The sequence below is a fragment of the Cebus imitator genome, unplaced genomic scaffold, assembly GCF_001604975.1.
Source record: "Cebus imitator isolate Cc_AM_T3 unplaced genomic scaffold, Cebus_imitator-1.0 Scaffold283, whole genome shotgun sequence".
Classification (NCBI taxonomy): domain Eukaryota; kingdom Metazoa; phylum Chordata; class Mammalia; order Primates; family Cebidae; genus Cebus; species Cebus imitator.
In genome coordinates this window covers 3,339,794-3,357,066 of record NW_016107598.1, presented here as the reverse complement: position 1 = coordinate 3,357,066, position 17,273 = coordinate 3,339,794, and the positions used below count along the sequence as shown (strand labels likewise).

The 17,273-nt window shown below is 33.3% G+C and overlaps 1 protein-coding gene across 1 annotated transcript; it reads right to left on the bottom strand.

Moving 5' to 3' along the window:
* Positions 1-642: 642 nt before the first annotated feature.
* LOC108284784 (UDP-glucuronosyltransferase 2B19) lies at positions 643-15,330 on the bottom strand. The gene is made up of 6 exons (XM_017501673.2): positions 14,569-15,330; positions 13,167-13,315; positions 8,906-9,037; positions 6,605-6,692; positions 4,958-5,177; positions 643-979 (listed from the first exon to the last, which is right to left on the bottom strand). The coding sequence occupies exons 1-6, from the start codon at positions 15,287-15,289 to the stop codon at positions 703-705; spliced, it is 1,587 nt and encodes a 528-aa protein (XP_017357162.1). The 5' UTR covers positions 15,290-15,330; the 3' UTR covers positions 643-702.
* Between the last annotated feature and the right edge of the window lie 1,943 nt (positions 15,331-17,273).

Here is a 17,273-nt window from a genome sequence, read left to right as displayed (position 1 = left end):
TATTTTTAAATAACCAGAAAAATAGAATTGGCTCAAAAAACCAAACACATTGTAAAATTAGTTCATTTTGTAGTAGAGAGCAGGTAGGAGTTGTTATATTTCTAATTCCACATACTTTCCACTAGGCAATGACCTAAGCTCTAATATGGGAAGCATTGTACCATACCTTTTAGGAAAAAATGTGATGCTAAAGCTGGATGCACAATAAAAGCCAAGCAGCACTACTCACTTCAAAATATCAAGAGGAAGAGAGATTTTTTAATACAACTTAATTATTTAATAGTTTCCTCAGCAACAATTAAAACACAATTCTGCATGAAATGAATTCAAAGTATTTTCACTATTTGCAAAACGAAATTGATACTGTCAGTGGAATTCTTAATGTTCTTGTTTCCATTACAATATGTGAAATGTAGTTAAGCTCAATAAACTTTTTTCATGTAACCTGTGAATTAGAACAATAAATTTCAATATAAGCTCATATGGCTTTATATCATTTTTGTTTTCCCTAGTGTTTTCCTCCTGTTTTAGCACCTGTTAAACAGGTACTAAATCTTTGAAAAACAAATTTTGGCTTGATACGGTAAGTTTTGAAAGGTGTTTTGTCACAGGAAGAAAGGAATCTTGCATCACAATCTCTTCTTTCTGTAATAAACTGGAGTCTCATTTATTAAGTTTCCCAGCTTACAGCCTCAGACATAATTAATCTTTTTTTCCCTTCTCTTCTGTTCTAACAAACTTCCAGACACAAAACAGACATTTTGTGATGATGAATATCACAGTTGTCACACAGGCCAGCAGGAACCCAATCACATCCAAAGAGTGGTACTGGAACCAGGTGAGATTGTGGGCTGCAACCCGAAGGTGCTTGGCTCCTTTGTGGCGCATGATGAATTCAATCCAGAAGACTGCTCTATCCAGGGGCTTCACCGGTTGATCATGATGAATTCTTGATAATTTCATAGCATTGTCTTTATATCTGAATGATAAACATAACAATATCAACATTGAATGCAAGTTAATTTGCCTGAGCTTATCAAGTCCATGAAAGTCTTTTAAAGTGTCACATGATTCAAAGTAAATGTCATAGAGTTGACATAGAGCTTGTGTATTTTAATTGGAGTCATCACAGAAAGTTTGACTTTTAAATTGGAATTTCATCATTGACAAATATTTTTAATGTAAAAATGGAAGGTCGGGTGAGAAGGTTAATTATTTGAGGCAGAGAACATATTATGAACAATTTTATTATTTTATTTTTTTAATTTTTAGTTTTTGTGGATACATAGTAGGTGTACATATTTATGGGGTATATGAGATGCTTTGGTAGAGGCTGCAATGTAAAATAATCACATTATGAAGAAAAGGTACCCATCCCTTAATTATTTTCCTTTATGTTATGAAAAATTCAATTACACTCCTTTAGTTCTCAAACAGACATATAAAATCATGCTCAACATCTTGAGCCATTTTAAGTACTGAACAGTATATAGTTAAAATACAATTTCATAATTACCATCGTCAGGTTTCTAAAAAGGAATTGTGCCACGTGGGTGAAACGCCTCAAAGCCACTTGCTCTGCTTCTATTCCAGTCTTTTGTGTCCTACAGTTTCCCGCCCAGTAGCCAGAATGATTTTCTTGAAATAAAAGTCAGATTATGATACTCCACTGGAAGACTTTTCTTGGCTTTTTATCATATTACGAATAAAATCCAACTCTGTTATTTGGTCCTCAGGACCCTGAATTATCAGATACTGGCAAGCTTTTCACCAAACACTTTTCCCATGCATACCGGGTCTGCTAGGGACATTGGCCTTATATTTTTCTTTAAGCTCCCAAAGATGTTTTCATCTTAGCACTTTAAGCATTTTGTCTCCTATTCCCACTCTTGGAGTATTCTTTATTGCAACAACACAAGTGATACTTCTATCTCTTGGGAGGCAACCCTTTAAATATTATTCCTAAGAGAGGTTTTTTCTGGCCACACTATGATAGAACCCCTAGGATTTCCTCTATATTTTTGTGCTTATTTTGAAATTATTTGATGTCTAGAATTTTAAAATGCATTACAAGTTTTCTAAAATACACATTCAACTACAAAATACATAAAATAAATGTGCATACACATAGCTCAAAAAGGTGTCATCATCTTGAACATTATCCTGAAGTGAAGATACCAGTTTACCTATTTCTCAGATCATGATAGAGGACATCAGAATCTACTTAGAAGAACTCTCTTTTCCTGGACCATTTTAGTCACTTACTTTTGTCCTCCAATTAAATATTAACCTGATTTCGAATATCATACTTTAGCTTTGTTTGCTTGTATAATTAAATTATATAACAAATACTCATTTGTGTCTTTTTTTTTTTTTTTTTTTTTTTTTTGAGATGGAGCCTCCCTCTGCCACCCAGGCTGAAGTGCAGTGATGTACTCTCAGCTCACTGCAACCTCTGCATCCTGGGTTCAAACAATTCTCCTGCTGAATAGCTGGGATTGCAAGTGTGCACCACCATGCCCAGCTAAACTTTGTATTTTTAGTAGAGAAAAGGGTTCACCATTTTGGTCAGGCTGGTCTCAAACTCCTCACCTTGTGATCCGCCTGCCTCAGCCTCCCAAAGTGTCTTTTTTTAAAATGTAGCAGTTGTTGGTTTAATTCTGTTGCTGTGTAACATTTCATTAATTGATAATACCACAGATTAGCTTTTCATTTTATGATCAATAGATATTTGGGTTGCCAACAATTTTTGGAAACTATTAATAATTTTGTATAAACATTCTTGTATATAGCAATGGGTTTGTACATTTATACATATCTGTTGGGTGTGAGTTTGGAATTACTGAGATAAAAGTGGAACTGCTGAGATAAAAGTGCATGCATAATTATGATTTACTTTTTTATTTAAAAAACTTTTTAACTGTATTTAATATTCAAAATTTAAAGATGTTTTAGTTATCATTTTTATAATTTCTCACATCCACTAGGGCTGGATCATGTTTTCTTTATGATATTGAATGTTTTCATGTACACTGAGTCTTGATTTATGACCTACCACATGTAAATTCAAATAATTATTAACTATTCAACATGTTTTAGAATAATGTATCTTCTGGTTGATATACAAAATACATATGTGTGTATTATATATGTGTGTGTGTGTTACATTACAATGTGACAATTGTTAATTGTGTTCTTCAAATGTTTTATGTTCTTACTCATTATTTGGTCTTATTTTTCAAGTCTGTTTAGATTTAATGAAAGTATTTGTATATTCACATTTAAATCTACCACCTTTTTTTATATTTATTTTCTATTTTTTCAACCTGTTTTATGTTTCTTTCACAATTATTTCCTGCAGTCTTTAAAGGTACTTTTATCATTCATTATCCTTCTATATTATTTGTGATAAAGTACTTTTAAAGTATTCCTTTAGGTGTAACCTTTCTTATATAAAAACATTATTAATAGTAGTTATAAATGCTGAATTGATAATAGCTAGATTGGGCAAGGCATTTTGCACATTGTTTTCTTTGGAGTATGAATAAATCAACTATCAAAAATTTTACTTATTAAAATATAATTTTTGTGCTTCAAAGACCATCATCAAAAAGTAAAAAATTAGTTCAACAAGAATGAGACAAAATATTTAAAAATTATATATGTGATATGGGATTGTATCTATTATATATAAATAGTTCTTACATAAAACTCAATAATAAAACAAGTCACAAAGTTTAAAAATGTTCCAAGGATTGGAATAGACATTTTTCTAGAGAAGATATATGCATGGTCAGTAAGCACATATAAAGATTCTCAACAGCTCTGGCATAATGAAAATACAATCCAAGGCAACAATGAGAGATCATTTCACACCCACCAAGAATGGTGTAATAAAAAGACAAATAATTACAGGCATTGGCAACAGTGTGAAGGAATTGGAACCCTCCTGTACTGATGGTGGTAATGACAAATGGAACAAGCATTTGGAAAACAGTTTGGCAAATCTTCATTAACATACAGTTCCTATAGGGGCCAGGAATTCCACTTCTAGTATCTACCCAAAAGAAATTAAATCATGTCCATGCAAAAAAAAAGTTCCAAATAACCACAACTGGAAACAATTAAAGGGCTAATGAGCTAAAAAGAGACAAATAAAATAAGGCACATCCATATTATAAAATACACTGCTATAAAAATAAATGAAATATTAATACACACAAAGTAAATAAAACTAAAAACCATAAAAAATGACAAAAATTGTGCTAGGTGAAAGAAGTCATTTATACAACATCATAAATTGTATGATTCAATTTATATGAAATATATAGAGAGAATAATCTATAGAAAAGGAAAGCAAATTGGCATTAGCCTAGAGCTAAGGGGTCATGGGAAGTGACTTCTATGCCATTACAATTTACTTAATGTGGTTTAAAATGTTCTAAAATTATATAATGGTGATGGCTTCAAGACTGTAAGCATAAATACATTTGGATTTTATACTTTAAATAGGAGGGATTTATGCTATGGAAATTAAATTTAATTATCAAGCCTGTTACAATAATGATAATAATAGATTTTTCAGTAAGAAAACATACATACTTTGAGACATTTTAGACATTGAATTAAAATATTTTATTATATTTCATCAAATTTATCTTTCCTTTCTACTGTGGATTCTGTCAAATTTATTTTAAAATGCATTTTTATTATCTATATCACCTTAAAATTATTTTTGTGTTGAAAAGTATTTTAATAATTCGTTATTCATTAAATGTATGTGGTTCAAATATAATTTTAAAATAACCATTCAAAAATAAAAGCAGATTTCAGATTGGTTACATCGTTTAAATTATTTCAAAATCAGTCTCTTATAGAAAAGATAAAAGTCATACTCACTATTGACAAGAGAACCTATCTATAAATACCACCTAGTTAAAAAAAAAGTTATACTCACATAGGATCATTAATTACAGTCTTCACTGCATTCAGCAAGTCTGTACTCGACATTGTGTTGAAGTCCAATCTAACGGCTACACCCTTGACCTTCATGTGAGCAATGTTATCAGGTTGATCGGCAAACAATGGAATGCCCACCATAGGTATGCCATGGTAGATCGCCTCGTAGATGCCATTGGCTCCACCATGAGTTACAAAAGCTTTAGTTTTTGGATGACCTAGGATTGAATGAATTTTAGCAAAATTATTCATAGGACTAAAATGAGAAATGCACAATGGAAGGCTCTGAAAGTGACAGTGTTTTCTATATAACACACTGAACTAAATTGAAATTGAGCACCTACTTCTCCTGGCGATGTAAGTGAAGGTTATATGGTGTGTGCAACTTCAGGCTAAAAAAATTAAGCTGAGTGAGGTGGCTCATGCCTGTAATTCCGGCACTTTGGGAGGCTGAGGAGGGTGTGTCAGGAGGTCCAGAGATCAAGACCATCCCTGGCCAACATGGTGAAATCTGTTCTCTACTAAAAATACAAAATTTAGCTGGGTGTGGTGGCGTGTGCCTGTAGTCCTAGCTAATCAGGAGGCTGAGGAGGTTTCAGTGAGCCGATATCATACCACTGCATTCCAGCCTGGTGACAGAGCAAGATCTGTCTCAAAAAAAAAAAAAAATTAATACAAGATTACCAGTTGGACTAATGAAAAAGTGCAATTTAAATAAGAGGCATAAAATGTGCCAAAAAGATAAAAACAAAGAAAAGGGATATGTAAGACTGTGTTATTAATTAATTAATTAATTAATATTATTTTTTATGGAGACAAAGTCTTGCTCTGTTGCCCAGGCTGGAGTGCAGTAGCGCAATCTCGGCTCACTGCAACCTCCTCCTCCAGGGTTCAAGCAATTCTCCTACCTCAGCCTCCTGAGTAGCTGGGACTACAGGTGCAACAGCACACCTGGCTAATTTTTTGTATTTTAGTGGAGACGAGGTTTCACCATGTTGCCCAGACTGGTCTCGAACTCCTGAGCTCAGGCAATCTGCCCACGTTTTCCTCCCAAAGTGCTAGGATTACAGTCGTGAACCACCATGACCAGCCAGAATGTGTTCTTTTAAGTGCAGTCATGGAGTATGGTATGTGCGGTGTGCAAGGCAGCAGGCAGTGCAGTGATGGTGCTAGAATCGAGGAAGGACAGGTCATACTTCATTATAAAATGTGTCATCACTGTATGATTAAGGTTAGGGATTTAATCCTACAGAAAGTGCAGTGTCCCTGGTGATAGCAGAAGGTTATTTTTAGTGGCACTTGAAATATCCCTGAAGGAGAGGAAAGAACAGGCGTAAAGTTGTAGAAATAGGAGAAAGGAAGACAACCCAGGAAGTGCCAGAAAAATTCTGTAAGAGGTAATAACACCTGAAATAAAGATACTCTGATTGTGATCATAAAGAATGTGAGTGCATATCACAAAATGCCAACAATTTAGTTTATTCTTTTCTCCCTGGACTGAAAAACATAAAGAAGTTTCATTTTATTTTATTTTATTTTTAAGTTTTTCCATAACAAATGTTCGACAAGCTTCTTTCGTGATGCGCCATTAACATTCTAATTATCTGTTATGAATATATTAAGTATTTGTTCTCCGGAGACTTACCAAGAAGGTCATTCTGGGGTATCCACTTGTACAGCCGAGTATTATGTCCTAAAGTATCTGGTTTATTCCCATCAAATCTCCACAGAACCTGTTACATTAAAGAAAATATTTTATTCCATGAGTGGAACTCCAAAGTTACAGAATGTTAGCACTCTAAAGAGACTAACAATGAGAACAAGGGATGTTAAGTAACAAGAACTACTCATGCTGATGTAAATAGGATACTCACATTTCATTTTTTTAATTTTTATAATTAGGTATATAGGGAAATCATGATTTTTCAATGAAAAGTTCAAGTATTAAAAAACTTGTTACACTTCCCAAAAGAAAACCTATGTGTGGCACACCACAATATGAAAACAAGTTTAACATTACTGATCAAAACCACAAAGAGATGCCATCTCACACCAGTCAGAATGGCCATTATTAAAAACTCAAAAAAATAACAGATGCCGGTGAGGTTGTATAGAAAAAGAAATGCTTATACTCTGTTGGAAGGAGTATAAGTTAGTTCAACCATTGTGGTGATTCCTCAAAAACCTAGAGGCAGAAATACCATTTGACCCAGCAATCCCATTACTGGGTACATATCCAAAGGACTATAAATTAGAACATGCAAACATATGTTCATACAGCACTATTCACCCTAGCAAAGACATGAAATCAACCTAAATACTCATTAATGATGGATTAGATAAAGAAAATCTGGCAAATATGCACCATGGAATATTATACAGCCATAAAAAAAGAACAAGATCATGTCATTTGCAGGAATATAAATGGATCTGCAGGCCATTATCCTTAGCAAATGAACCAGGAACAGAAATCCAAATACCACATGTCCACTTATAAGTGGAAGCTAAAAGATGAGAACACCTGAACTTATAGAGAGTAACAATATAAACTGGGGCTTATTGGAGGGTAGAGGTTGGGAGAAGAGAAAGGATCAGGAAAAAAGACTAATGGGTACTAGTCTTAATACCTGTGTGATGAAACAGTCTGTACAACAAACCCCCAAGACCTAAGTTTACCTATGTAACAAACCTCCACATGTATCCCTGCAATTAAAAGTTAAAAAATAAAATTTAATTCAATTTTAAAAGATTAAAAAATTAATAATTATATGCATTAAAAATTTTAGATAGTCATAATTCTAGTGTGACAAAGCAATAACAATTTACTAATGACCTACATGATTATTTTTTATGTATTTTATATTATTTTTCATCTATCAAATATAATACTAAATTTTTTTCAGTAATATGGGAAGTGGTTCACATATATCTACTTGTCTGTAAGTTATTTTAATAGAGTTTGATGTCCTTTGACAAAAATGCAAGTCTCTAAAATAAACTACTTGGAAGGAGTCAATGCTGCAAAGGTAGCATGTATAACTTATTTGAAATTACAAATTATCAAGCACTACATCCAAGAAAAATTTCAAGTGACAATTTGCCTGGCTTCCTTTTGTTTGGCTCCTTCCTGTATTTCCAACTGCTGCCTCCTTTGGGAGGAGTTGTTAATCTGATAGTTAGTGCAGAGTCCTCACACTTTATACCGCACAGGGTCCATCCTCAGAGCAGGATCCATCTCTACCCTTTCTCTTTCATCTTCCTACTTCGGACATTGGCTGGGCCCAGCCCAGCAAGGTAGGTTGCTTTTTCTCTTTCTCTAAATCTACCTGGCTGAGTGGGTTCTTAGACTAGTTGTCAGTCAGCCTAGGCCGTCCTTTCTCTGATAGTACCCTGAACATCACTCGAATAGGCCTATCCTAAAATGACCAGGAAGTAAATGAGGCTGGATAACTTGGCAAGTCTAAACTGCATGATACATGTCAGACTTTTTGAAATATCTGCTATTATTGTGCTAGTGAAGTTACTCACATATAACTTTTTCTAACATCTGTAGTGTGTACAGCTCCCTCAGGAATCTTTAAGCAAAAGGATCAAATGACAGGCAGAATTTGATGATAGCTCTTACTTGAACCCAATATCATGATAATACCCAAACTTTACCTACAACCCTTAATTTTATTTATTTCTGATCACAATAATAATACTAAGTTTATTATCAATGAAAAACATCCCGTGTTATTTTAGATCTTGTGTGTGTGTGTGTGTGTATATATATATATACATATATATATATATATATATATTTGATTTTGAACTAATATCTGAGATAATTAGTGCTTTCCCAGCAGCTGAATTTATAGGCAGAAAATTTCTATAATTGGATCCTTTACAAGCTTTAGCAGCCCCTTTCAGTAATTTTTGACACTATTAAGACACTTTATCTAACCTTTTGTGGGACCTTGGCAAGGGCTGATGCAATTACATTGGCCCTTTCTTCTGTCATGTTGCTGATCATTGACCCCAGAGAAAACACCACAACACCATTTTCTCCAGAGCTCTGTACAAAGTCTTCCATTTCCTGTGGAAAAAAAAGAATGTGTTCTATCATAATAGAGTATCAGTACATGTGGACTAAATGGTACAAAAACTAAAGAGAGAAAATGAAGTATTATCAGGAATTATTGGAGTAAACGATGTTTTTTTAACTGATTCAATTACTCTGATTTTTTGCAAGATGTATACTATGAGATAGGTTGCCTCTGTTAAGGGTATTTGTGTAAATATATGTGTGTATGTATGTATACGTGTGCATGTGTGAAAGGGAGAAATGAAATAGTGCTATTACATCATATTTGGGGAGATAGTATTAGAAAACATTATACCCAAATTCTTCACTTGTAATATTGTAATTACTAACATAGGTTCTTGGAAAGTGGCACCACTCATCTTTAATGCTATATTGTTGTTCTACTAAATCAGACATGTTTATTTTAGTCAGGTTTTCTACAGAATTATTTTAGTTTGAAGTCATTAGTGGTTGACTCCCCTGACTATGAGTACTGAGGAACAGTTACTCACAGCTGGGATTATTTTATATCTACATTTATCTTACTCTATAACCCTTTACACTTCATTTAAAGTTTGTCAGAGTTTTCTAGGCTTTTTTCAAAAAAGAAAAAAATGATAACTGTAAAAGGTGGTGGTTAAGAAACACTGGAGTCTGGTATTGTGGTTTGGAATTTCCATGAATTAATTTTAAGAGTCTCATTCATAATACAGATTTGTACAGTATATATAATACAAAATTGGACAGTTATATAGTTGAATGATCATGTTTCATGTTACTGTTTAAGTGGAACAACTTTTCCCTGAAATCACACTGCTAAATTTATGCACTATTTATAACTGCATGTGAGGAGCTCTCCTCATCATTTGGCAGCAGCACTTGCACTGCAATGGAGGTGGCTACCAGGCCTTTCTGCAGAAGACATTTGGTCACCCTCTTGAGTAGCTTACTCACACTACATAAAAATTTTGGTGGAAGATGTACTTGGCTGGAATTTACTGAGAATCATTCTGACTTGTGTTCCTCAATCTACACCAATTTTTTGATTTAAATAATACTTTCAGATATAATCATTGCGGTAAAACTTTTTCTTAAGTGTTCTTTACAAAATAAAACAATTCCAAATGTTTACTTTACAGATCATATATGGCTATTTTTAAAAATATGATTTTTAATCTTAAGACATCAGTGTTAATGAAGTGAGAGTCATTGTACTACTATTCCAGGTAATACATGGGATATCCAGGTATTTTGTGTGATTGCAATTACCTGTACCCGCATTAAATATAAATTTTGTTCAGTGTTTTGTCTCAGTGACTTGATTCCTAGAGCCTTCTTCATCCACTCGGTGTTAAAGTAATATAATCTCTGTTTACAGATTCATTATTGATGTGGTTGTTTCTCCTTCTGTGACAACTTTAAAAAAATACACTATTTATGTAAGAAATTTATAAAAGTATTAAAAGTTTTAAAATGAAAATAATTTTTTTTCTAAAATATCTGTCTAGAGATGTTACCATAGTAAACTCTGTATGATTTCATCATGGCTTTTGTTCTATTTTGATAGTTCAATGTACACTTGTGACATTTATTTAGACAATTTTATTCTTATTGAATGTACCTTTTCCTCCTACAAGAAATGTATCATCTTGTAATATTTATGATTTTCTACCTCACTTTACTTGTAGTATAGCTAACTGTTTTGAATATTTTATTGATAAAATTATTGTAATGCTATAGTATGCATCTAGTGTAAGTTTTTAATTATTCCTTCATTTAAGATGTTTGATTACTTCCAGTGTTTATTTTATGAATATTTTCCATAAATATTAAAATGTACATCTTGATTTCTTTTTTTTACCTGTACGATTTCATGTGAATATATTAGAAAACCAATGGCTATATACATTTTTAACACTTGATACGTTGGCCAAGTGTCCATTTCTCTTATAATATACATAAATTATCTGAGAATCTATAATTGACTAGAAAGCAACTTGGGTTTACAATTATTTTACATAATAAACAATTAGAGAGTGGGTTTCCCAACCATAGACTGGCATTCGAAGCTTTCTGCAAGTTAATAACAACAGCTAGTATTAGTAATTATTGCTATTGTACTACTAGTCATCCTTTTCCTTGTCCTTCTACACCTCCTACTCTCTTCCCACTCCTACTGGCACTATCACTTTCCCTTAATGTGAGTGGTGAAACCTTTCAAGAGTAGGGTAGGATGGCACAGAATTTTCATTAGTCTCACCTCAGCTTTTGTCTCTTTAGAAAGTTACCATATAGAGCCCATACAATTTGCATTCAACATAAATATTGAATTTTAACCATGGAATAAAATACTAGCTTCATGTTGCTGCTAATAAGGAGGTAGACAAAAATGACCTCGTAAGAGATTATATAATAATGTAATAAAGAATGCTTACTTTCTACCTATTTCTTAGAAGTGTGACATCAATTTAAAATATGTAAGGTTCTTATGTTCCTTCATAAAGAATATAAGGTTAAATGATGACAGAATTACTTTGTTATTGTAAACTAAGGACACTATTCAGATGTAAGTGGTAGAAATTATTTGGTATTTATTATACAAGCATTGCTCATTTTTTTCTGTGCTTCTTTGTTAGGCAGTTATGATGTTGAGACACAAGTTATCCCAGGAACCTTTACTGAGTTGCTCATCTTAAGGCAGAAAACTCCTGCTCTAATAGGGTATGTTTATGCTAAGAGGTAAACCTCTGGGATCTCAATGCAGAATGATTTAAATGCTTGAGTCAAATCAAGTGAACATTGGGTGTGGCTGCAAATATAGGATCACACATTCCTATTGTTAAGGAATTATTTTCTTACAAGTTAGAATACTGGTGAAGATCCTTATCACTTATGGTTGAATTTTAGAATTTTAGCTTGCTCATCTTTCTGTCAAAACTGATATGTCTTCTTTTAAACAAGTCCAAAGGGTGTCTGCCATACAGAAGGCAGGTAGGACTTTGTTAGAGAATGTAATCTTGAAATGCTGAATAATTAGTTTCTATTAAATGAGGAATGATATTTCAAGTGACTTACACATGTTAAGTAATTTGTAGTATTAGTAATAACAAAAATAAGCACAATTGCAAAATTAATATTTCAGAATCACTATAAGCCGGAGACATTTTAAGTGGTTTATTTGTATTAACTTTTTTCCATGCAACACAATACGAAGTTAGTAGCATTACTGTAAAAGTAGGCATAGTTATTTCTATCTCCTTTCTAATCCACTTTTCCATCATCTGCTACCTGAATTCACACAAAATTTCCCAAATGGTTGGCTCTTTCCAGTCTGGCCCTAATGCAATTTAATCCATTGAACATCTTGGATTTTTAAAAATATAATACAGTCACATATTTTTTTTGCCTTAACTCTTTTTAGTAGTTCCTAAATGTGCTTAATAAATTTCAGTTTCTAAAGAGTATCTGATTCTTATCTTGCATGTCAGCATCATCTGATTCTTACTCAGTATCTCCCTTGCAAACTAAACTTTGAGTCTTGAGAACTGTCCTGACCACTTCACCTGCTTTTCCTTTTGTGTTTTTCTCTCCCTCATTCTTTCACCTATTCCTGCATATTGTTCAGCTCTCATCTTAACTGTTAATATCAGTGACTTCAGGATACTTTCTATTATCTACATTGATGCTCCCTTAGCATCATTTTTTCCCTGGAGATAATAGTTTTTATTACTTGCATATATTCTGTCTTTCAAAGTAGAATGTAAGGTGTGTTGGGGCAGAAACTGTGTTCTGCACACTTACCTGTTGTGTGTGCCAATCTGTTTATAAATATTCTTTCAATGAATGGCTAGTACCTTCTTATATGTTGCATAATCAAAGCTTTAAATTACCAACCCTATTTTCAAAGTCTCCTTAGTATCCCTCTTTAGCTGTAATAATGGTGAAATTCACAAACTTGTGATTGTATCAACATGTGCATGTACGTGAGTTTTTAATCAGTATCTGCTTTACATTTCCCACTTCCTATCTTTCTGCCAGTGTAAGTCAAACACTCTGAATGAATGTAGAACCATTCATACTGAACATTCAAAGCAAACAAAATAAACAGTAATAGTTTACCTTAGGTAGGGGTTTAGTTTACCTTAGGTAGGGGTTTGGCAGGTTTGCAGTGGAGTCCTCCAACGAACTCAACATTTGGTAAGTGTGGATGAGGAAATTGAAAATCCCAGTAGTTTCGAATAAGCCATATTTCAGCTTTTCCCATTATCTCAAATAAGGTAGTGGGTCTTCCTAATGGGGAAAAAAGAAAAGAAAATGCAGATGACACAAGATAATTACACTAGGTAATTTTCTGAAAGAAGTTAGAAGAATGTAGGTGAAGTATTTGTGCTTTGAAAAATATATACATATACAGGCATAATTTAATTTTCATGTATTATATATTTTTTCCATGTGTATTTATAAGAAAGGCAAAGTGATAAGAGAATCATGAGAAAAACTACATCCTTTATATCACATCAATATATTCACAATCACAAACAAGCCATAGAGAATTAATCTCTGTTTTATTTGTTAAACCTTCAGTAGTATCAGATATACATAAAAACCACTCTTTGAGCCATGATTAATTAATTCTACCTATAAAAAAATTTTCTAAGGAAGAGTCTAATTTCCATAATTCATTAATTTAGTTCTTTCATCTTTGGTTCTTCAAATGAACTGTTGATTATTTTGAAATTATGGCTGAAATCCTTGTACCTACTACTACTTTTGATTCATGCTAAGATCTTAATAATATTCATTTTTAAGTAAATATGTTTGCAAATGGTAGCTAGAAAACGTTGAGAAATTATTAAAATAGAAATTTGTGTTCAACCTTAATTTAGCTCATATTTTTAAATAGACATAATTTTAAAAACTATACAGTTATAACTTAACGTTCGCACTTCAACAAGATGATTGGCCTTAAAATAAATGGTTTCTCATCCTTTAGTGAAGGAGTATAGAAATATTAGAAACTTCAAATTACTTGTATTTTTTCTTTTATTCTGAAATGAAGACATTTCTCTCAACTGTAGAGAAAATCTTCTGGTAACATGGGTATACATTGTAATTACTAAACAAGGAGACTGAGGTATACAAGAAAAAAACAACTTCTGTAATGATACATAGATAGTTCTAGAAAAATGTGTAACTACTCAATCTACCAGTATGCATTCAGCAAGATGCTTCTTGATGGATTTGACTTTAAGATGAAACAAATGTATAATAAAATAGATGTGTGATTGATTACAGATATCTAAGGTCCACTAATTTACAGATTTATGACTCACTGGAATGTGATGGCCACAGGGTTTTAACTGATCCTATAATTTACCTTTTCTATAGCCTCTGTGAGTTTGATAGATCATCTTATACTTTCATACAATAAATTCACTTACAAAAAAACCCCACTACCCTGACTTTATGGCTTTATACAAGTTCAGCTTCAAAGGGCACAAGAAGGTTAGATCTTCATGCTACGAATTGAAAAAATTACTTACCTAGAACTTCACTGTAAAGCTGGTCCCACTTCTTCATATCAAATAGTTGGAACCAAAATCGGAAATAAAGCACATAGATCATATTTTTTACCCTCTCCATGAAAGTCATTTGATCACTTAATTCTGACATAACAACAGGTGCATAGGAAGGAGGCAACAAAAATCCTCCACAGTATTTTTCAAGTATGTAGCCAGGAGAGAAGCGGAGGCTGTACACAAAAGGTATTTTAAGAAGCTCTGCCAGCAGCTCACCACAGGGGGAAATGGCATCTGCAAGAACAACATCAAATCTTGACTCCTGTAGTTTTGTCATAAGTTTCTTATTTGAAACTGCATCTTTACAAAACGTTATAATTAGGTCACCATATGCCCACGTCATTTCTTGTAATTTTGAAAAATATGACCAAAATGTATCTTTTGGAATTTCTGACTGTCTCTCAACCAGATGTATAACGTTATCCACAAACTCAGTTTCAGCTGAAGATGTAGAACAAACTTCAAATTTAAGAGTGGATGAATTGTTGGAATCAAAAAGAAAAGAAGGTGAATATGCCAATACAGTCACTTCATGACCTCTCTGAACAAGCTCATACAGGATAGTCTTTATATTCATCCAATGGCTGAATTCTGTGGGCCACACCAGCACCTTTCCGCAATTCCCAGAGCTAAAGTAACAGCTCAGCTGTATCAGCAGAAGAACTGAAGTCCATTTCATAGACATCCTAATGCAATTCAATGCTTGTTTTCTAGTTGCTGCTCCTTTCTGTCATTTCGCATGGTGATTTGCAAGGATAAATCAGTCACAAAGTTAAAATGTAACTTTTACTCTTCAAATACATTTTATTAACAGTCTGAGCATGTGGATGACAAGAGACAAATAAAAAGTAGATGACCTCTTACACAAGTGAGTTTAATGTCCTTTTTATATTTTTAAGTGCTATGATTCATATAATATTAATAATCTTGCATGGACACATCACCTGACTCATGTAATATATTGTAGAATATTGTGCGTAAGAGTAGCAGTGAGAGGTTCATGTTCCTGCAGTCTCTTTAACACAGAACTAAAGATAAAATAACTAAATGTAATTCAAAACTTTTGTAAATTTGTTGACATATAATTCATATAATTATCAATTGTGTAAAATTTAATGTTTCATAGTATATTCACAGAACTGTGCGTCTACCATAACAGTCAGTTTTAGAGAACTCTTATCTCCTAAAAACAAACCCTATACTCTTTAGCATTTTTCTCCCTACCCCTACTTTCTGCATTTGTTCTATCCCGGGCAACTGTTAATTGAGTTTTTATCTCTGGATTTGCCTATTCTGGACATTTTTTAATACATGGAATCATACAATATGTGATCTCTTATGACTGGCTTATTTTACTTAGCATAATATTTTAAAGGTTCATTTATGATATCACATTTATATGTTGATTTTTAAAACCATCATGTATGACTTAGAGAGTTTCAAGATGAAATTATCCCTATAGACTCTGTTGAATTAATCAAGGATAGAGGGAGGGGAAGAAACAAAAGCAAACCAAGTCTGCAGTACATTCAGCATTAATCAATCATCAGGTTGGTTTGCTCTCTGTCTCACTTCCTCATAGGTTTTTTGGCTACTGTCTTAGAATTATGCAGACACTGTAACAATATTATAGTTCATCTTAACTGTTCTATAGATAATAGCTTAAACATTTTAAAATATTGTTTTTTCTTTGAGGTATTCCTTCAGGTCCAACATACTGATGAAACTACTGCCTTAGCTGGTCTGAAGGACCTCACTGATGCCAGATAATCTGAAGGATTTCACTAATGCCAGCTGATCTGAAGGACTTCATTGATGCCAGCTGCTCTAAAGGACCCCACAAGCAGCTGACTCACCAAAGAATGCAATTTCCAAGTTCTGATGATTTTATCTCCCTTTTCCTGGCTAATTTATGACTATGACCTCAATTTTTCAGTCCATCACCTTCCATTATCCCCTTAAAATCTCTAGCCCAGAACTCCTTAAGGAGGTAAGTTTGAGAGTTTCCACCTATTTTCCTGCTCATTGCTCTGCAATTATTAAATTCTTTCTTTGCTGCAAAATCTAATGTCTCAGTGTAATTGGTCTATTATTGCAGAGAGGGCATATGAACCTGCTGGCCCTATAGCAAAGTCTTCAGTGGAGGAAATAACTGCAAATATGGTGGAAATAGAACGATAACTAAAATTAGAAGTGGAACTTGAAGATGTAACTAAATTGCTGCAATCTCGTGATAAAACAAATATATGAGGAGTTGTTTCTTAAGGAAAAGCAAAGAAAGTTGCTTCTTGAGATGGAACTACTCCTGGTGAAAATTATCTGAACATTGTCGAAATAACAACAAGGAATTTAGAATATGACTTAAACTTACTTAATAAAGCAGCATTAGACTTTCAGAGGATTGATTCCAATTTTGAAAGAAGCACCACTATGGGAAAATTGCTGTCAAACAACAATGCATGCTAAACAGAAATCCTTTGTGAAAGAAGGGTTAGTGGATGTAGCAAATGCCATTGTTTTCTTACTTTTAAGAAAGTGCTACAGCCATGCCAACTTCTAGCAGCCACTGCTCTGATGAGTTAGCAGCCATCAACATTGATGCAAGACTCTCCGCCAGCAAAAAGTTTACAACTCACTGAAGGCTCAGATGAGTGTTACCATTTTTTAGC